Genomic DNA, 14,902 nt, shown 5'->3' with positions numbered 1-14,902 from the left:
CCTAGTCTTATACTCGAGTCAATAAGTTTTCCCAGTTTTTTGGGGTAAAATTAGGGGCCTCGGCTTATATTCGGGTCGGCTTATACTCGAGTATATACGGTACATCATATGTGTAGGATTTCAGTTTATTTTGAAAGTTACAGGTCACAAACTACAAGGTCTAAAATAACATTTCAATGTGAAACTATTTTAGAAGTTGGTATGTTTGTCTTGGAAGTTTAATACCCATTACAGGAAACAAAATTGCCACACAAAAGTATATATTTATATAAAGTAGACATCACAGACTATTTACCTAAGGTTAGTTTGACACTTTTTGCGTAGCCATTTCACCGCCAATCTCTACTAAATATTGGAGTAAAATTGTGTTTTTTCTCTATTTTGGCATATTCACATATAACAAGGTTTTTGTAATGTGTATTACGTAAATCTAGTGTGTACTATCCCTGTACAGAACCCCATATTGTGTTCAGCTACATCTGCTGAGTACAACGATACCCCCATTGTATACCTTTGCCCCTATTCTGTGAAGCTACAGTGCCATATAGGAGACCATGCTATTTCAGTTTCTATAGTTGGAATTTTCATAGATGGTCATATGTCTGAATTTGTGGCATTATAGCCATTTGACTGTTCAAATAACCCCATAAAGGCCTTCCATTTGAGAAAGCAGACACTCCAGGGTATGTTATTAGGCATATATTATACCTTAACTTGCCACCATGTTTTCACCAATTTATTTCAAATTTTGTGGTGAGAAAAAAAAATAATACATTTTTTTACATACATGTTGCATTTTCGCTGGGTATTTCTTACATTTGATAAGTGCCACTGTCATAAATTCCCCCTAAGTATGCTCTGTTACATCTTCTGAGTAAAACAATATGCCCAATATATGACCCAGACACTATTTTGTGAAGTTACAGTGCTGTGAAAGAGATGTGATAAGTTCAGGTTTTTAAGTGTGAATTTACATGGAGAGTTTTAATGGGTCCGTATTCTATTTTTAAATATGTTAGCAGGCTGCTTTTTCCAATTACCCCAAAAAGGCATACTATTTCTTAAAGAAGACGCCCAAAGGTATTTCAAATGGCAAATTTTGAACCTTAGCGTGGGATAATTTTTCCGTTAGCTTGTATCAAGTGCAGTGGTAAAAAGCATTTTTTTCTGCCTTTTTGACACACAGTGAGTTTGTACTGTATATTTTGCAAACCTTATGTGTGCTACGGCTTTATAATACTTTATATGTTGCTCAGCTATGTTGTCTGAGTACAGCAATACCCCCGTATGTACCTTTGCCAGTTATATGGGGACGTTGAAGGGGCACATTTCAGACACAGCCATTGCAGGTTTTGTCAAACTTTGAATTTTTACGCTGTGTTGTTACCCACTTTTAAGTTTTTTAGCAGGCTATATATTCCAACTATCCCATAAATGCATACTATTTCTTAAAGAAGACATCCCAGGGTATTTCAAAAGGCATATTTTGAACCTTAGCGTGGGATAATTTTTCTGCTAGCTTGTACCAAGTGTAGTGGTAATGAGTGTTTTTTCTGCTTTTTTACACACACAATGAGTTTGTACTGTATATTTTGCAAACCTTATGTGTGCTACAGCTATATAATACTTCCTATCTTGCTCAGCTATGTCGTTTAAGGAACAGCAATACCCCCATATGTACCTTTGCCAGGTATATGCGGACATTGAAGGGGCACATTTGAGACACAGCCATTTAAGTTTTTTCAAACTTTACATTTTCACGCTGTGTTCATACCCCATTTTGGAGGTTTGTTTGTAGGTTAATTATTCCAGTTACCCCATAAAGGCATACCATTTCTTAAAGAAGACACCCCAGGGTGTTTCAAAAGGCATATTTGAAACCTTAGCGTGGTATCATTTTTTTCGCTAGCCTGTACCAAGTGTAGCGGTAATATGCATTTTCCCCCTTTTTTAAACATTTTTTTTAACTTTTTAAAAGTTTTATTTAGCATTTAACAACTTATTTTACTATTTTAAAACTTTGTTTAAACTTTTCAAAAGTTTTTTTTAACTTTTTATTGTTTTTTTTTAACTTTTAACCCCTAACTAGCCTAACCGTAAATCCCCCAATTTCCCCACTAACTTCTACCCACCTTAGCTAAATAAATAAATATTTTAAAATATTTAAAAGAATTAATTAAATACATTTAACCCCTGAGGATTAAAAACAAAATAAAAGTTAACCCTCAGGGGTTAAAAGAAAAAAATCAGATCACAGTGAAATACTGTGATCTGTATTTTGATCACTGCCTGGGGCAGGGAAGGGGTTAAATTTTATTTGAAAGAGGTGAGGGGGGGGGGGGGGGGGGATTTTGCTACAAACACTTTTTTTTTACAGCCAAAGACAGATCAGCACCGGAGCTGCGGGGAAACAGATCGGGTTTCCCTGCAGCACGTGTGATCACTGACTCCCGATCAGAGCGATCACATGGGCTGTGAAAGTGAAACTGCCCATGGTAGTGTGCCTCCGATAGGGAGACACACTACAGGAAGATTAACCCCACGATTGCCGCGATTGTGGCAATCAGGGGTTAATTTTCATTTATGACGGAAATTTTCCGTCCAGCGTCCTTAAGGGGTTAACATTGCGAGGTCACCTATGATGTAATAATTGTAGTATGGGCACAATCTAAATCAGGGCATTAACTGGTTATGTAATACCGTATACATATTCACTGACGCCTAAATATAACTCACTAGTCTTTTAAACTAAAACGTTAGGCCAACGCTTATGATAAACAATATTATTTGTAGATAACATCATCATAAGGAGAATCATGCGATGGTGACTGACTTAATTATCAGCCTACGCTGTTGCTATGCCTTGCGATTCACGGTGTGGTCTATTATAGGAAGGCTGAAAGCACAGCCGGGTATAACATGAAAGTACAGTAGATATATATAATAAAGGGTGCTTAGGTGGCGTTGACGTGACCCTGGGCGATGACGAGGTTGGTGTGTGAGGCTAAATTGTCTTCATCAGCGCTGGGTCTGTTACCAATTATATAAGGTGAATAGTACGCCTCGGCAACCATGCCAAGCACATAAAGTGCCCTTATGAAAAGTTGTGGACAAGACATTTACTCCCACAGTGCATATGTACATTTTATATGGTACCTTTCGGATGAAGTGTCCTATTATTCCTAATTATATAAGGTGATGTGTATGTCTCTGTGTCCGGGTCTGGGCCTCTTATATCATATTAAGGGTGCTTATGTCTCCGCAGAGCGTGGCAATGTTTCAGCCTAGTCGGGGCATCGTCACACCCTCAACCGGGCTGCCTGCGGCATTATGTAGGTATTAGTACCATGCACTCTCGGTCATCTAAGTGTGGGGGCGGGGGGGGGGGGGGTGGTGCGTATTATGTAAAGTGTACCAACAGGAAAAGTTGAAAGGAAAACATGAAGAAGTTAAACACTTTAAGTCCTTAAAACTTTGAGTTAGTCCTGCCGTTTCGTTCCGCTCTATGGGGCGGTGTGAGATAGTCATTAGGCCCAATGTCCTTTTCTGGCGTCGGCCACTGCATGGAGAAGTGGAAGATGGGTAGGCTGTGGCGGTGGTAACTAGCCGATGATGCAGGGTAACCACCGCGTATCTCCGCCGCCTCAGGTGGTGATTGCCGCATGGGTGTCCTTTCTCGTTTCCCGTGGAACAAATGGAGCTACATTAACTGGGTTCCAGACGTGGGTGGTGGTGGTTAACTGTGGGTTAGTTTGTCACAAGGTCCCCAGGGAGCCCCAATATTGGCAACAGTCCCTTTGCTCCCTGTAGGTCGTGTACTGGGTGCGTGGCGTCTCCTTGTTGTACCTGCAGTGTGCGGGGTGCTCTCCATCGATATTGAATGTTGTTCACTCGCAGGAGGGCTGTGAAAGGCTGGAGAGAGCGGCGCCATGCAAGTGTGTTCCCCGAGAGATCTGTGTAAAAGGAGAGTGCCATGCTTTCGAAGGGGTATGGGGAGTGATTGCGTACCGCGTTGAGGACAGCGGTTTTGTCCCTACCTCTCTGGAACCGGATGAGTAAGTCTCGTGATGCCCCTGACGGGGCCTTAACCGGTTTGGGCAAGCGGAACATCCCCTCTATCTCCACTGCTTTCGCTTGCTTGGGCGGTAGGAGCGCCTGGAGCAGCCTGCGTACCAGGTGGGGTAGTTCTGCCTCTGTCGTTGCTTCAGGGATCCCCCTGACCTTGAGGTTCAGTCTTCTCCTGTGGTCCTCCGCCTCCGCAAGTCTCAGTTCTGTTTTTGCTTGATGTTGCTTCAGCTCACATACTGTTTGTTGCAGTAGCGATATTTGCTATGTATTTTGGTTGGTTTCTTGTTCCAGTGCTCCCATACGGCCTGTCAGGCCTCTCAGGTTTTGACTGATTTGGGCCACGTCAGCTTGTAACGTGCGTTGTAGGACCGCAGTTGTGACCGGGGCCGAGTCTGGTAGCAAGGGTGGCGGCTTAGGGGCCAGCAGTACTGGCTCATGCCCCTCCGCCGTCCCGTCCGAGAAACCGTCCGACATATCCGAGGCATAATCCGCGAAGGCGGCCATCTTAGCTTCTCCGGCTCTTTGGGCCTGTCGCCAGAGGTCCCCTATATTTTTACTTATGCTGGGCTTGTCCGGCCTAGATTTCTTGGTCTTCCGACCCATTGTGTCATTGGCTGCCCGGTGCTCCGTTGTGGGGGTGTATATGAAGGGTTTATAGCCCTGTTTTCGTCGTTAAAGTTGCTTGTTGGTGCCGAGCAGTGCTAACATGCGGCCATTCCGTTCAGCAGCTTGGCTCCGCCTCCCATGGCCTTGTTCTTCCGTCCAATGTTAAACATTTTTTTTTACCATAAACACATATTTATGTTAAACATGTTATGCTTTGTACATGGTAGGAGGGATCTGATATATGCCTGTCACGTAATATACCGGTAATAAGGTCACAAAAAAACAAATAAGAAACTAAACAATAAAGGTGATCTAGTAAAAGAAGTAACGGTAACAAAGAAACAAAACAACAAAGTAAAAATGCTGAATTCTGAGACTTTTCTATCTAAATATATATTTTTCAACATAAAATGAATTCAGACATTTATAAAACCCCTCCCTTAGTGTGTTTATTAATCCTCATTGAGTATAGTTTTACTTTCTTACACTGACGCCGTTCTGTGGTAATGGGGAAAATGTAGGGGTCTTACCTGGGCCTCTCTTCCGCCGAGCCTCCCATTATGGCGACTTAACAGCGTCCGGCTTCTGCAGAACTGATGCTGATCCGACCGCTTATTGATTGGGGAACTCTCTGCTAAAGGACGCATATCTGGCATTAAAATATGCACAGAACTTACATTAGCCAGCCCAGAATGCTCGGTCAAGACTGGCCAATGAGGTTGCCGAGTTAAACCTCCAGAGGGTGACCTGAATATCTCTGTATGTGTAGCTTTCATACTGCATGCCTTTGGTTAGCTAAATGTATGGAGCAGTATAGCTGGTATTGTAAGCTGCCTATATTTTTTAAGTATACCTGACTCCGACCTGCTAGACGGGCCAATTGCAATTATTTTCGTGTGTGTGTGTGTGTGTGTGTGTATAATATATAGAATTTTTTTTTTATATATATATATAATTTTTACATTTAATATCTTACCTTTCACAATTATTTTTTTGTAATTTATTGATAAGGTCTTTTATTAAAGATTTTTTTTTAAATATAATGTATACACACAGTGATGTAATAAATCACATGAACACAATTCATCATAAATCATATAAATAATATTCAATATACTAATCTTTGTACTAAAACCAGAAAAACAATACAAAACCTATAAGTAAATGCATCCATGGAACTCAGACCCGTTCTCATGGGGCCTTCTATATAAGTCTTAGTTATTTTGTAAATCAGAGGAAATCCATCACAATATTCATTAAGGATCTGTCTACCAAATTACTTAGCTATATATTGTCAGAGTTTTGGGATATAAGAATTTCTTCCACGGTAACCACCAGATCTCTAATCTTATAGAAAGTACGCTCCATCCTATATTAATAGATTTGATATCCTATTGCTAACAAGCTTAGATACAGAGATTTCCAGTTACGGGTCATTGCAATGTTTTTGGGTTTTTTTTACTGCAAAGAAACATACACAGGATTGCAGTAATGTGATATACCGGTGAGAATGTCTCAGCTTCTAGTAACAGTTCTCTCTAGTTTGGTTTCAAGTTTCCCCAAAGTACTTTTCCTTCATTCAGTATATGCAACCTACCGTACACCGACCACCCCCCTGGCTCGTTAACTACAAATCAACCACAAACTTAAGTGCTTTCTCTGTGTGGCCGCCGTTTGTATAACCGAACAGCACGTGCTCTAGAAAACAGCAGCACTAGGTCGTTGAGCATCTGGAATTTAAAGACGGATACTCGCACTCGCATACCTCAGTAACTTTGTGCCGACGCCTGCTTCTGTTCCCAGCAAGACAGGCGAGCGCTACCAACGAGTCAGGGGAACCATTTTGGTGCACCAAACGCCCTGGAACTGTTTTGGGCATGGGACAACCTGTGCGGCCGGTCAGAACTTTTCCCCGGTGGCGGTTTAGAATTCATGGATGAGCGCTATTTGGACCACTTGGGCGCTCAGATCAAGGCTATCTGGGGATATAATACTTGTGGGTGTTCCTATCAATATTCTGTGTATTTTGGGGTGTTTTCTGTAATAATTTGTACCTCTAGTTCCTGGGAGATAATTAGTTTAAGCTAAAGAAAGCTCCCTTGTGGCAAACGTACCTATGCCACAAGCTCCTGGAGGAGCCTGCTAGCCTATTACCCGTATCCAAAGACCCTGTTCTGGAGTTAACCCTGCCCCAACTGCCATTAGCAGCTTTCCCTGGGTGCCCCAGGTTCGGCACGTTCCCTTAATTCGAATGGAACCGAACACAAGCTCCCTGGAGGCCGTTTGCATGAAGAAACCCACAAATTGTCCTCAGCAGTACTTAGCCGCGATCATTATGGAACTAAATTCGGCATGGGGACTTCGTGGGTCCCCGGTCACCTCAGCGGGACTTAGCCGCGAATGTTATGGAACTGTGTAGCAGGACCTGGGTAACCTGGCTGGTTATTCCCGTTATTAATAATAGGTCAGACCCATTTCCCCCAGTAACTGGACGACACACAGTTCCCGGGTACCACCTTTGACAATCTTTATTTGGGCACACTGCTTTTTATGCACAGACCCCCACAGGAGGTCTACATCCAACACAACACAATCCCAGGCAGGAGGGGGCTGGGTTACAGATAACCATCTCCCGCTCTGGGAGATCCCAGCAGGACACAGGGGCACACATGGAAATACATTGTATACAGGGGGATGAACTTTGGGGCTCGGCACCCTGGGACGGGAAGATGTTACAGGGTTGAAACTTATATTGATAAATAGCCCCATATCCCATCTAGGATCCCTGCAAAAAGTGGGGCGATCGGATGTACAGAGGCCCAGATATCAGCATTCAAAGTCTGGGGCTCAAGGCTCTACATTGGTCCTCCCATTGGTCAGCACTGGCTTCCACGCGGCCCGTGCGCCGGAGTGCCCCTGTGTGGTTAAAAGGTACTTTGCATGATTTGGGGTCAAAATTACAGAAAAGGGGGAAAATTACAAAGGGGGAACACACATTCCAGGTTGACTACATCCACAAATATGAAAGGTCAATTCAGTTAGACAGCGGTCCCGCCACAAACTGTTTTCGGCATAAGGTGACTGCGGTTCTAGCACTTGCTCCTGGTTTTGAACGACTTTGCAACCCGCCAGGAGAGTGCTTTTTGAACGGAAGGTGCCTAAGACTAAGGGGAATAAATGCTACCTAAGAGCCAGCCGGAGCACCCCGTATTTCGGACGCAGTAGCTTGCGGAAGTTGACCAGCCAATGCACCAAACGCCCTGGAATTTTCTGGGGCATAGGACCACGTGTGCGGCCAGTCAGAACTTTAACAAGGTGTTTCCTCTACACTACATGGATTTGAGCGCTATTTGGGGAACTTGGGCGCTCAGATCAGGGCTATTTAATGATGTATTATTTGTGGGGTTATTTAATGTTTTTATTCTATTTTAGGGTACTTTTATGTTTTTATATTTTGTGTTTGGCTCTCTGTTCCTGGGAGATAATTAGCTTACCAGTGTTTTAACGCAATTATCTCCCAGGCACAGAGATTCCTGGGAGGGGCTTGTCTTGCATTGAATGAAGACCCCATGCGGGGGGCTGTGTATAAAAGCAGGCAACTTGGCCATAATAAAGCAGTTCCTTTACACCCTTCACTCAGTCTGGGCTAGTGTTTGGGTGTACCAGCTATACTCTCTGCAGGAGAGCTTTAATCACTAGAAGCTGGATCCAGGACCCTGTTCCAGGTTGGGAAGCGACGGCGAGACCCCCGGCCAAGCTGCAGCGTCTAGGGGCTGAAGTGCTGCTGGTGTCCCGGCAATAGCTAGGGAGCTTGGCAGAGGTACCCAGGCGGGGTACCAGGCGGTCTGCCACATCCCTTATCTCACAGACACAGAGACCCCTGAGCAGACATACCATTGTAATGAATGGAGACCCCTGCTGGGGGTCTGTGAATATATAAGCAGGCCACTTGGCCCCAATAAAACAGTTCTTCTTATACCCATCATTAAGTCTCAGCTGATGTTTGGGTAGCTCAGAGTTGGAATCACTGCTTCATTTCGGGACCTGGGAGACTCTTCAATGGATATACTCAGTCGGAGTGTAGGGAATCCGTTGAGATAACCCTGTCTGTGCGGATGAGCAGGAAACAAACATTACATGCCATGATAAACTGCATATTTTTTAGCATATAGAGATCAAGAAACAAAAACAATTTGGATAATCACCCCCTCCTTCTCTCACTCTGCCCTACCTGTCACCCCTTCCTTCCCTAACTCTGCCCTACCTGTCACCCCCTCCTTCCCTAACTCTGCCCTACCTGTCACCCCTCCTTCCCTAACTCTGCCCTACCTGTCACCCCTCCTCTCATTCTGCCACCTGTCACCCTCTCCTTCACTAACTGTCTCCCCCTCCTTCCCTCACTCTGCCACCTGTCACCCACTCCTTCACTAACTCTGCCACCTGTCACCCTCACTCTGCCAAGTGTCTCCCCCTCCTTCCCTCACTCTGCCACCTGTCTCCCCCTCCTTCTGTCACTTTCATCCTCTCCTTCCCTCACTGTCACCTCCTCCTTCCCTCACTGCCACCTGTCACCCCCTCCTTCCCTGTCACCTGTCACCCTCTCCTTCTCTCACTCTGCCACCTGTCACCCCCTCCTTCCCTGCCACCTGTCACCCTCTCCTTCTCTCACTCTGCCACCTGTCACCCTCTCCTTCTCTCACTCTGCCACCTGTCACCCTCTCCTTCCCTCACTGTCACCTGTCTCCGCCTCCTTCCCTAACACTGCCACCTGTCACCCGCTCCTTCTCTCATTCTGTCTCCCCCTCCTTCCCTCACTGTCACCCCCTCCTTCCCTAACTCTGCCACCTGTCACCCCCTCCTTCCCTAACTCTGCCACCTGTCACCCTCTCCTTCCCTCACTCTGCCACCTGTCACCCTCTCCTTCCCTAACTCTGCCACCTGTCACCCTCTCCTTCCCTCACTCTGCCACCTGTCACCCTCTCCTTCCCTAACTCTGCCACCTGTCACCCTCTCCTTCCCTCACTCTGCCACCTGTCACCCTCTCCTTCCCTCACTCTGCCACCTGTCACCCTCTCCTTCCCTCACTCTGCCACCTGTCACCCTCTCCTTCCCTAACTCTGCCACCTGTCACCCTCTCCTTCCCTCACTCTGCCACCTGTCACCCTCTCCTTCCCTAACTGCCACCTGTCACCCCCTTTCACACTCTCACCATCCTCGTTCAATATATCTACTACTCCTTTTACACCCAAGGCAACCACTATTTTTTTTCCACTAATGGTGATATTTTCACCTAAGGCCTTGCAAAGTCTGGAGCTGCCCCTGGCAGTGGTTAACTAGACGTGTACTGGTCAAATGATAAGGTTGAAATCACTGCAGCGCGGGTAATCTTAGTGTAGTTGTGCCCAACCAAGCATAGAATAAAATAAGCAACAAAAAAAGATTAGGCTAAACAGGCACACCATATCGACTCTGAGAGCTCATAGCTAGAGTTGAAAACTATCAAGAAGGGTTAGAGGAGTGACTGCAGGTGAAAACGGCCCAGTCCAGACATGGTGAAACTGTCCTGGAAGTCAGATTAGCAGACAACCTGTACCCAAATAGTAGGCCCACTTCCAAGGACAACAGTATCGTGTGGGACGCTTAGCAACTCCCTGACTTGGTGTAATGCGTGGAGACCTGCAAAGTCCTTCTGAGAGAGCTGCACAGCAGTGTCAGAAACTACACCCCGGGTGGCTCTTAGCCTAGGTGTACAATCAAAGTGATTTAACTCCTAAATGGCAGAGAATCTAGCAGTGAGACTGGAGGGGCTATACACCAAAATTGCATCACTAAGCTAAAGTTGTTTTGGTGCCTATAGTGTCCCTTTTATGATGTAATACACCAGATCAGAAACATTAAATTAGGTTATTTTAATATGGCATGCAAGGCGTTGCCAGTAAAGGTGTAGAACCAGTTTGTGCACACGCCATCTCTTTACCAAGGCTGGCATATATCTTTTACTCCAACATTAATAAAATGAATGGAACATATCAGCTATGAAGAAAGGTTAACAAATTTAAACCTATTTAGTTTAGAAAAACATCGCCTGAGAGAGGACATGATAACATTATACAAATATATCCAGGGCCAATACAAACCATTGTGTGGAAATCTATTCACAAACCGGACTTTACATAGGACACGAGGCCATGCGTTTAGACTGGAAGAAAGAAGATTTCGTCTAAGGCAAAGTAAATGTGTTTTTTTGTTTTTGTTTTTACAGTAAAAACAATAAGGATGTGAAATTCCATGCCTGAAGAGGGGGTTTTATCAGAGTCTGTGCAGATGTTTTTAACAGCAATTAAATACTTGCAAAAACAGAATATTCATAATTGTAATTAATAGCATAATAGCTTGTTGGGCAGAAGGATTAATCTGACTGCCATTCTGGAGTCAAGAGGGAATTGTTTTCATTATTTAATTCCCCTACTTTAACCCTTTGTGTCACTATACCCCACTCCCTCTAGCATGTAAGCTCATCGAGCAGGGCCCTCAACCCCCTCTGTTCCTGTGCGTCCAGTTGTCTGATCTCAATTATGTGTCTGTTAGTCCACCCATTGTACAGCGCTATGGAATTTGTTGGCGCTATATAAATAATAAAATCATAATAATAATAGTTTGTTGAAAAATTGGAAGTGCTTCAAACTGGGTTTTTTGTCTTTTTGTCTTTGGATCAACAGCAAAAAAACAGGTGTGATGAAGGCTGAACTTGATGGACACGTCTCTTTTCCGCCTATGTAATATGTAACTATGTTTAAATATTTCAGGTTTTTGAATCCTTGCGGCCATACTTGTGTGACAAGATCATTGCCGAAAGACATTTTGACTACCTGCGTTCCAAAAAGATATTAAGCAAAGATGACACAGAGGAGATTTTGTGCCAAACCACAAGTCGCAAGAAAGCAGGAGATTTACTGGATCGTCTTGCGAAAAATCCAAAAGGTCTGGATGCTTTAATTGAGTCGATTAGACTCTTACAGACACAGGATTTCCTGATAGAGAAAATAACCGATGAGGTGCTTCGAATTAAGAACAAAAAGATGGAGTCTGTTAAAGGTAGGTAGACGGTAAATAACCTATTGCGTTGTAGGAGCGAGGCAAAGGGACTTAGGCCAATGGGAGAAGCACCAGTTGCTTTATAATCGCAGCACCTTGCCCAGTAGGCTGGTTCACTAAATGGTGAGATACACCGTGTGGCAAGCCGGGCATGGCCTTGGTAAAGATGGGAACGGCTCTAGGGATATAGACTACCCTGTTCCTGGTGAGGAAGGGATGCAGCTCAGGCTGGAGATGTTGAGGTATTTTATTATTTATTGTTAATTTTTCCTACTTTGGCCTAAAATTGTATTTCCTTTAATTCTCCGCAAATCTCTGTTTAGCAATTAAGCCCCACTGTATAATACACGGGCGCACACGGCGTCATGACTGCTGCTGATTCTACATCAGAATAAGCTGGAATCCCTCCCTAAAATGTCCAGCTCATCACAGGATAAATAACGGTCTATCGCAAAGGATACATGTACTGCTGTGTAAAGGTTAATAGGACACTGAGCACCAAAACCACTTTAGCTTAATGAAGCAGTTTTGGTGTATAGATCAGGCCCCTGCAGTCTCTGCCATTTAGGAGTTAAATCAATTTGCTTATACCGCCCTTGTCACACCTGCCTGCATGTGACTTACTTCCTAAACACTTCCTGAAAAGAGAGATCTAATGTTTTAACTTCCTTTATTGCACAGTCTGTTTAATTTAGAATTTTGTATCTCCAGCCTTGTTAGTAGTTTGCTAGACCCCACAGGAGCCTCTTGTGTGTGATTAAAGTTGAATTTACAGAGCAGGAGTTAAAACCTTGACAGTAAACACACTGTACTGTCACATCTGAAAATATATGTATATTTTTCATGTTTAGGAAGTCCTGCTTGGGACAAATAAAAACAGAAACCAATGTGATTTAACTCCTGAATGGCAGAGAAGTGAGCAGTGAGGCTGCAGGGGAATGATCTATACACCAACACCGCTTCATTAAGCTAAAGTTGCTTTGGTGCATACAGTGCCCCCTTAACATATTCCCCTTTGTGTTGTTTTTCCTGTCTGGATATTTTGGTCTTAAAACGTCCCATTTGTTTCTCAGTTCTCTGCGATTCTTACAGATAAAGTTAGCGGATTGTTAAGTATATCTCTCTGTGTCTTTTATCATTTTAGAGAGCAGTTTAAGCACATATATGTCCACAACAAATGGAGCAGTGAGCGAGCTTTCAGCAGATGAGAAGTTTTTCGCCCCTGAATTGGAATCAACTGTTCTGTATCACCCAGAAGGCGAGATCAGTATTCCTCTCTATTACAACCCCTCGCTGACGCTGATAAATCACTCGCTTTTAGAACAAGGAAACAGCCAGAATAATCGACACAGCTCTCCGTCATCAACAAGGCTTCCCAAACCAGGAGAACCCGGGGCCCCTCCACTTCCTTGTGGCCCCCAAGAAATCAACTCAAACTCACCGATTGACAACCTCTTCCTACCTCTACGATCCAGTTCTCTGTCTGCAAATTGAAACCAGAAGGTATTTTATACAACTATCAGACCGTTCTATTCTTGGAGCCCACAGCGATATCACAAGACAATGAGACTTGGCTGCATTCTCGGCATCCCTCATGGACAGCACTCATAACATAAGTACTTTTTGTAGTATTTGCCACACATTAGTTTGACACACCAAGTGCCTACATTTTAGAAAATGGTACCGCTACGATTGGATCTTTCCAAATATCATGTCATTTTTAAACTATACCATGTAAAGATACAACTCACTTCTGGGGAATCTCTTACTCTGTTAACTGATTACTCCAATCAAAACCTGTTTTTAATAAAACACATTGGACAAAGCAATGCTTGCAGGAACAGCCGGGGCCAAGCAGTTCTCCTTCAGATGGGGAGAGATGTCCCAAAGGCAAGGCTGAATGAGGACTTTGGGCATAATGGTGGTGGGGACATACCATCATTGATTGTCCATCGTCCAGCTGCAAACACCAATGTCTGTCCACGCAGACTCCAAACACCATCGCCACAGCATGGAGTAACCCTTTAACCACTAAATACAGTTGTTGCTGTATAATATGTAGCTTCTGTGTCATTTTAGCCTCTTCTTCCCAAACGCAACAGCATTAAATGCAATCTCTTTATTGGTTTGTGGAGATCGAATTAAAGATACAGAATCTGTTCTTTAAATTGGTTTCATTATTTGAAAAAAAAATGCTAGATTTGTGTAGTCTGTTCCAATATCTACATACAGGAAAAGTAGACAAAATTTATCATGACTGTAAATTAAGGGTGTTTTAACATTAAAAAGAGACATGCATCCATCAAGTTCAGCCTTTCTGACATCTGTCCAAATGAAACAATACCAATTTGAAGCACATTCCAATTTTGCAACAAACTGGGAAAACGTCCTTTCTCTTTGATTCCTTGCTCTTAGAATACATTAATTAAATACACTTTAGCTTATTTAGCACGATTGAATTTGTCTCCCACGTTGGAATTATTGTAGGACCCACCGATATTGGGTACTTTGACATAGTGGTGGGCTTAACACAATATGGGCATATGGTGGAACTGAATCCCCATGTTTGTTTGCTGAGATAAAGAATTTTAAATGGCCTCGTAAAATTTTAAAAAATATTTTATACGTGCGCTGTTTCTTAATCGGTATTATGTAGGAATTTTGGTCCCTTCGGCAGCACCATTCCTGCAAAATGCATGTTTCAGGTGTGCCATCAATGCCCTTTTTTTTCCTTATTAGTAGTATTGGAAAGGACAATAAATATTCGGTAGATATATAAAATTTAATATCTATATACCTGGCACAAAACAAGCCACTTATTTGTATGAAAGACTAAGTTGGTTTGACTATTTGGGTTTCCCGAACAGAATAAAGACATATTGTTCGTCAGTCGAACCAACCACCGAATCGGGAGCCCACCCAGGGGAGTCGTGTGCCCCCAATTGACTAGATTCACACCAAGAAACCGCAGGATTCTAAATGGTCGGATGGGTCTTTGCCAACAAACATACAGCGGTGTTTGGTCGTCGAGCGAATGGAACTATAATCGGACTTTCGACGCCGCGAACACCACTGAACTTCCATCCTTTCGTACGTTTGTTTCTCTTCACCTATACAGAGCGGCATTCGACTG

At 43.7% G+C, this 14,902-nt stretch overlaps 1 protein-coding gene across 1 annotated transcript in view; it reads left to right on the top strand.

Annotated features, from left to right (window-relative positions):
- The window catches only part of BCL10 (BCL10 immune signaling adaptor), a 27,608-nt gene extending 13,671 nt beyond the window's left edge, over positions 1-13,937 (top strand). Inside the window, exons 2-3 of the mRNA XM_063427132.1 lie at positions 11,481-11,769; positions 12,914-13,937. Of these exons, the coding sequence (XP_063283202.1) occupies positions 11,481-11,769; positions 12,914-13,263 (639 nt within the window). The 3' untranslated portion in view covers positions 13,264-13,937. The remainder of the gene's footprint in view (positions 1-11,480; positions 11,770-12,913) is intronic.
- Positions 13,938-14,902: the final 965 nt, after the last annotated feature.

This window comes from Pelobates fuscus, chromosome 7 (assembly GCF_036172605.1).
Source record: "Pelobates fuscus isolate aPelFus1 chromosome 7, aPelFus1.pri, whole genome shotgun sequence".
Lineage (NCBI taxonomy): Eukaryota > Metazoa > Chordata > Amphibia > Anura > Pelobatidae > Pelobates > Pelobates fuscus.
Note: the sequence above shows the minus strand (reverse complement) of the source record. Positions and strands in the feature narration are given on the sequence as shown.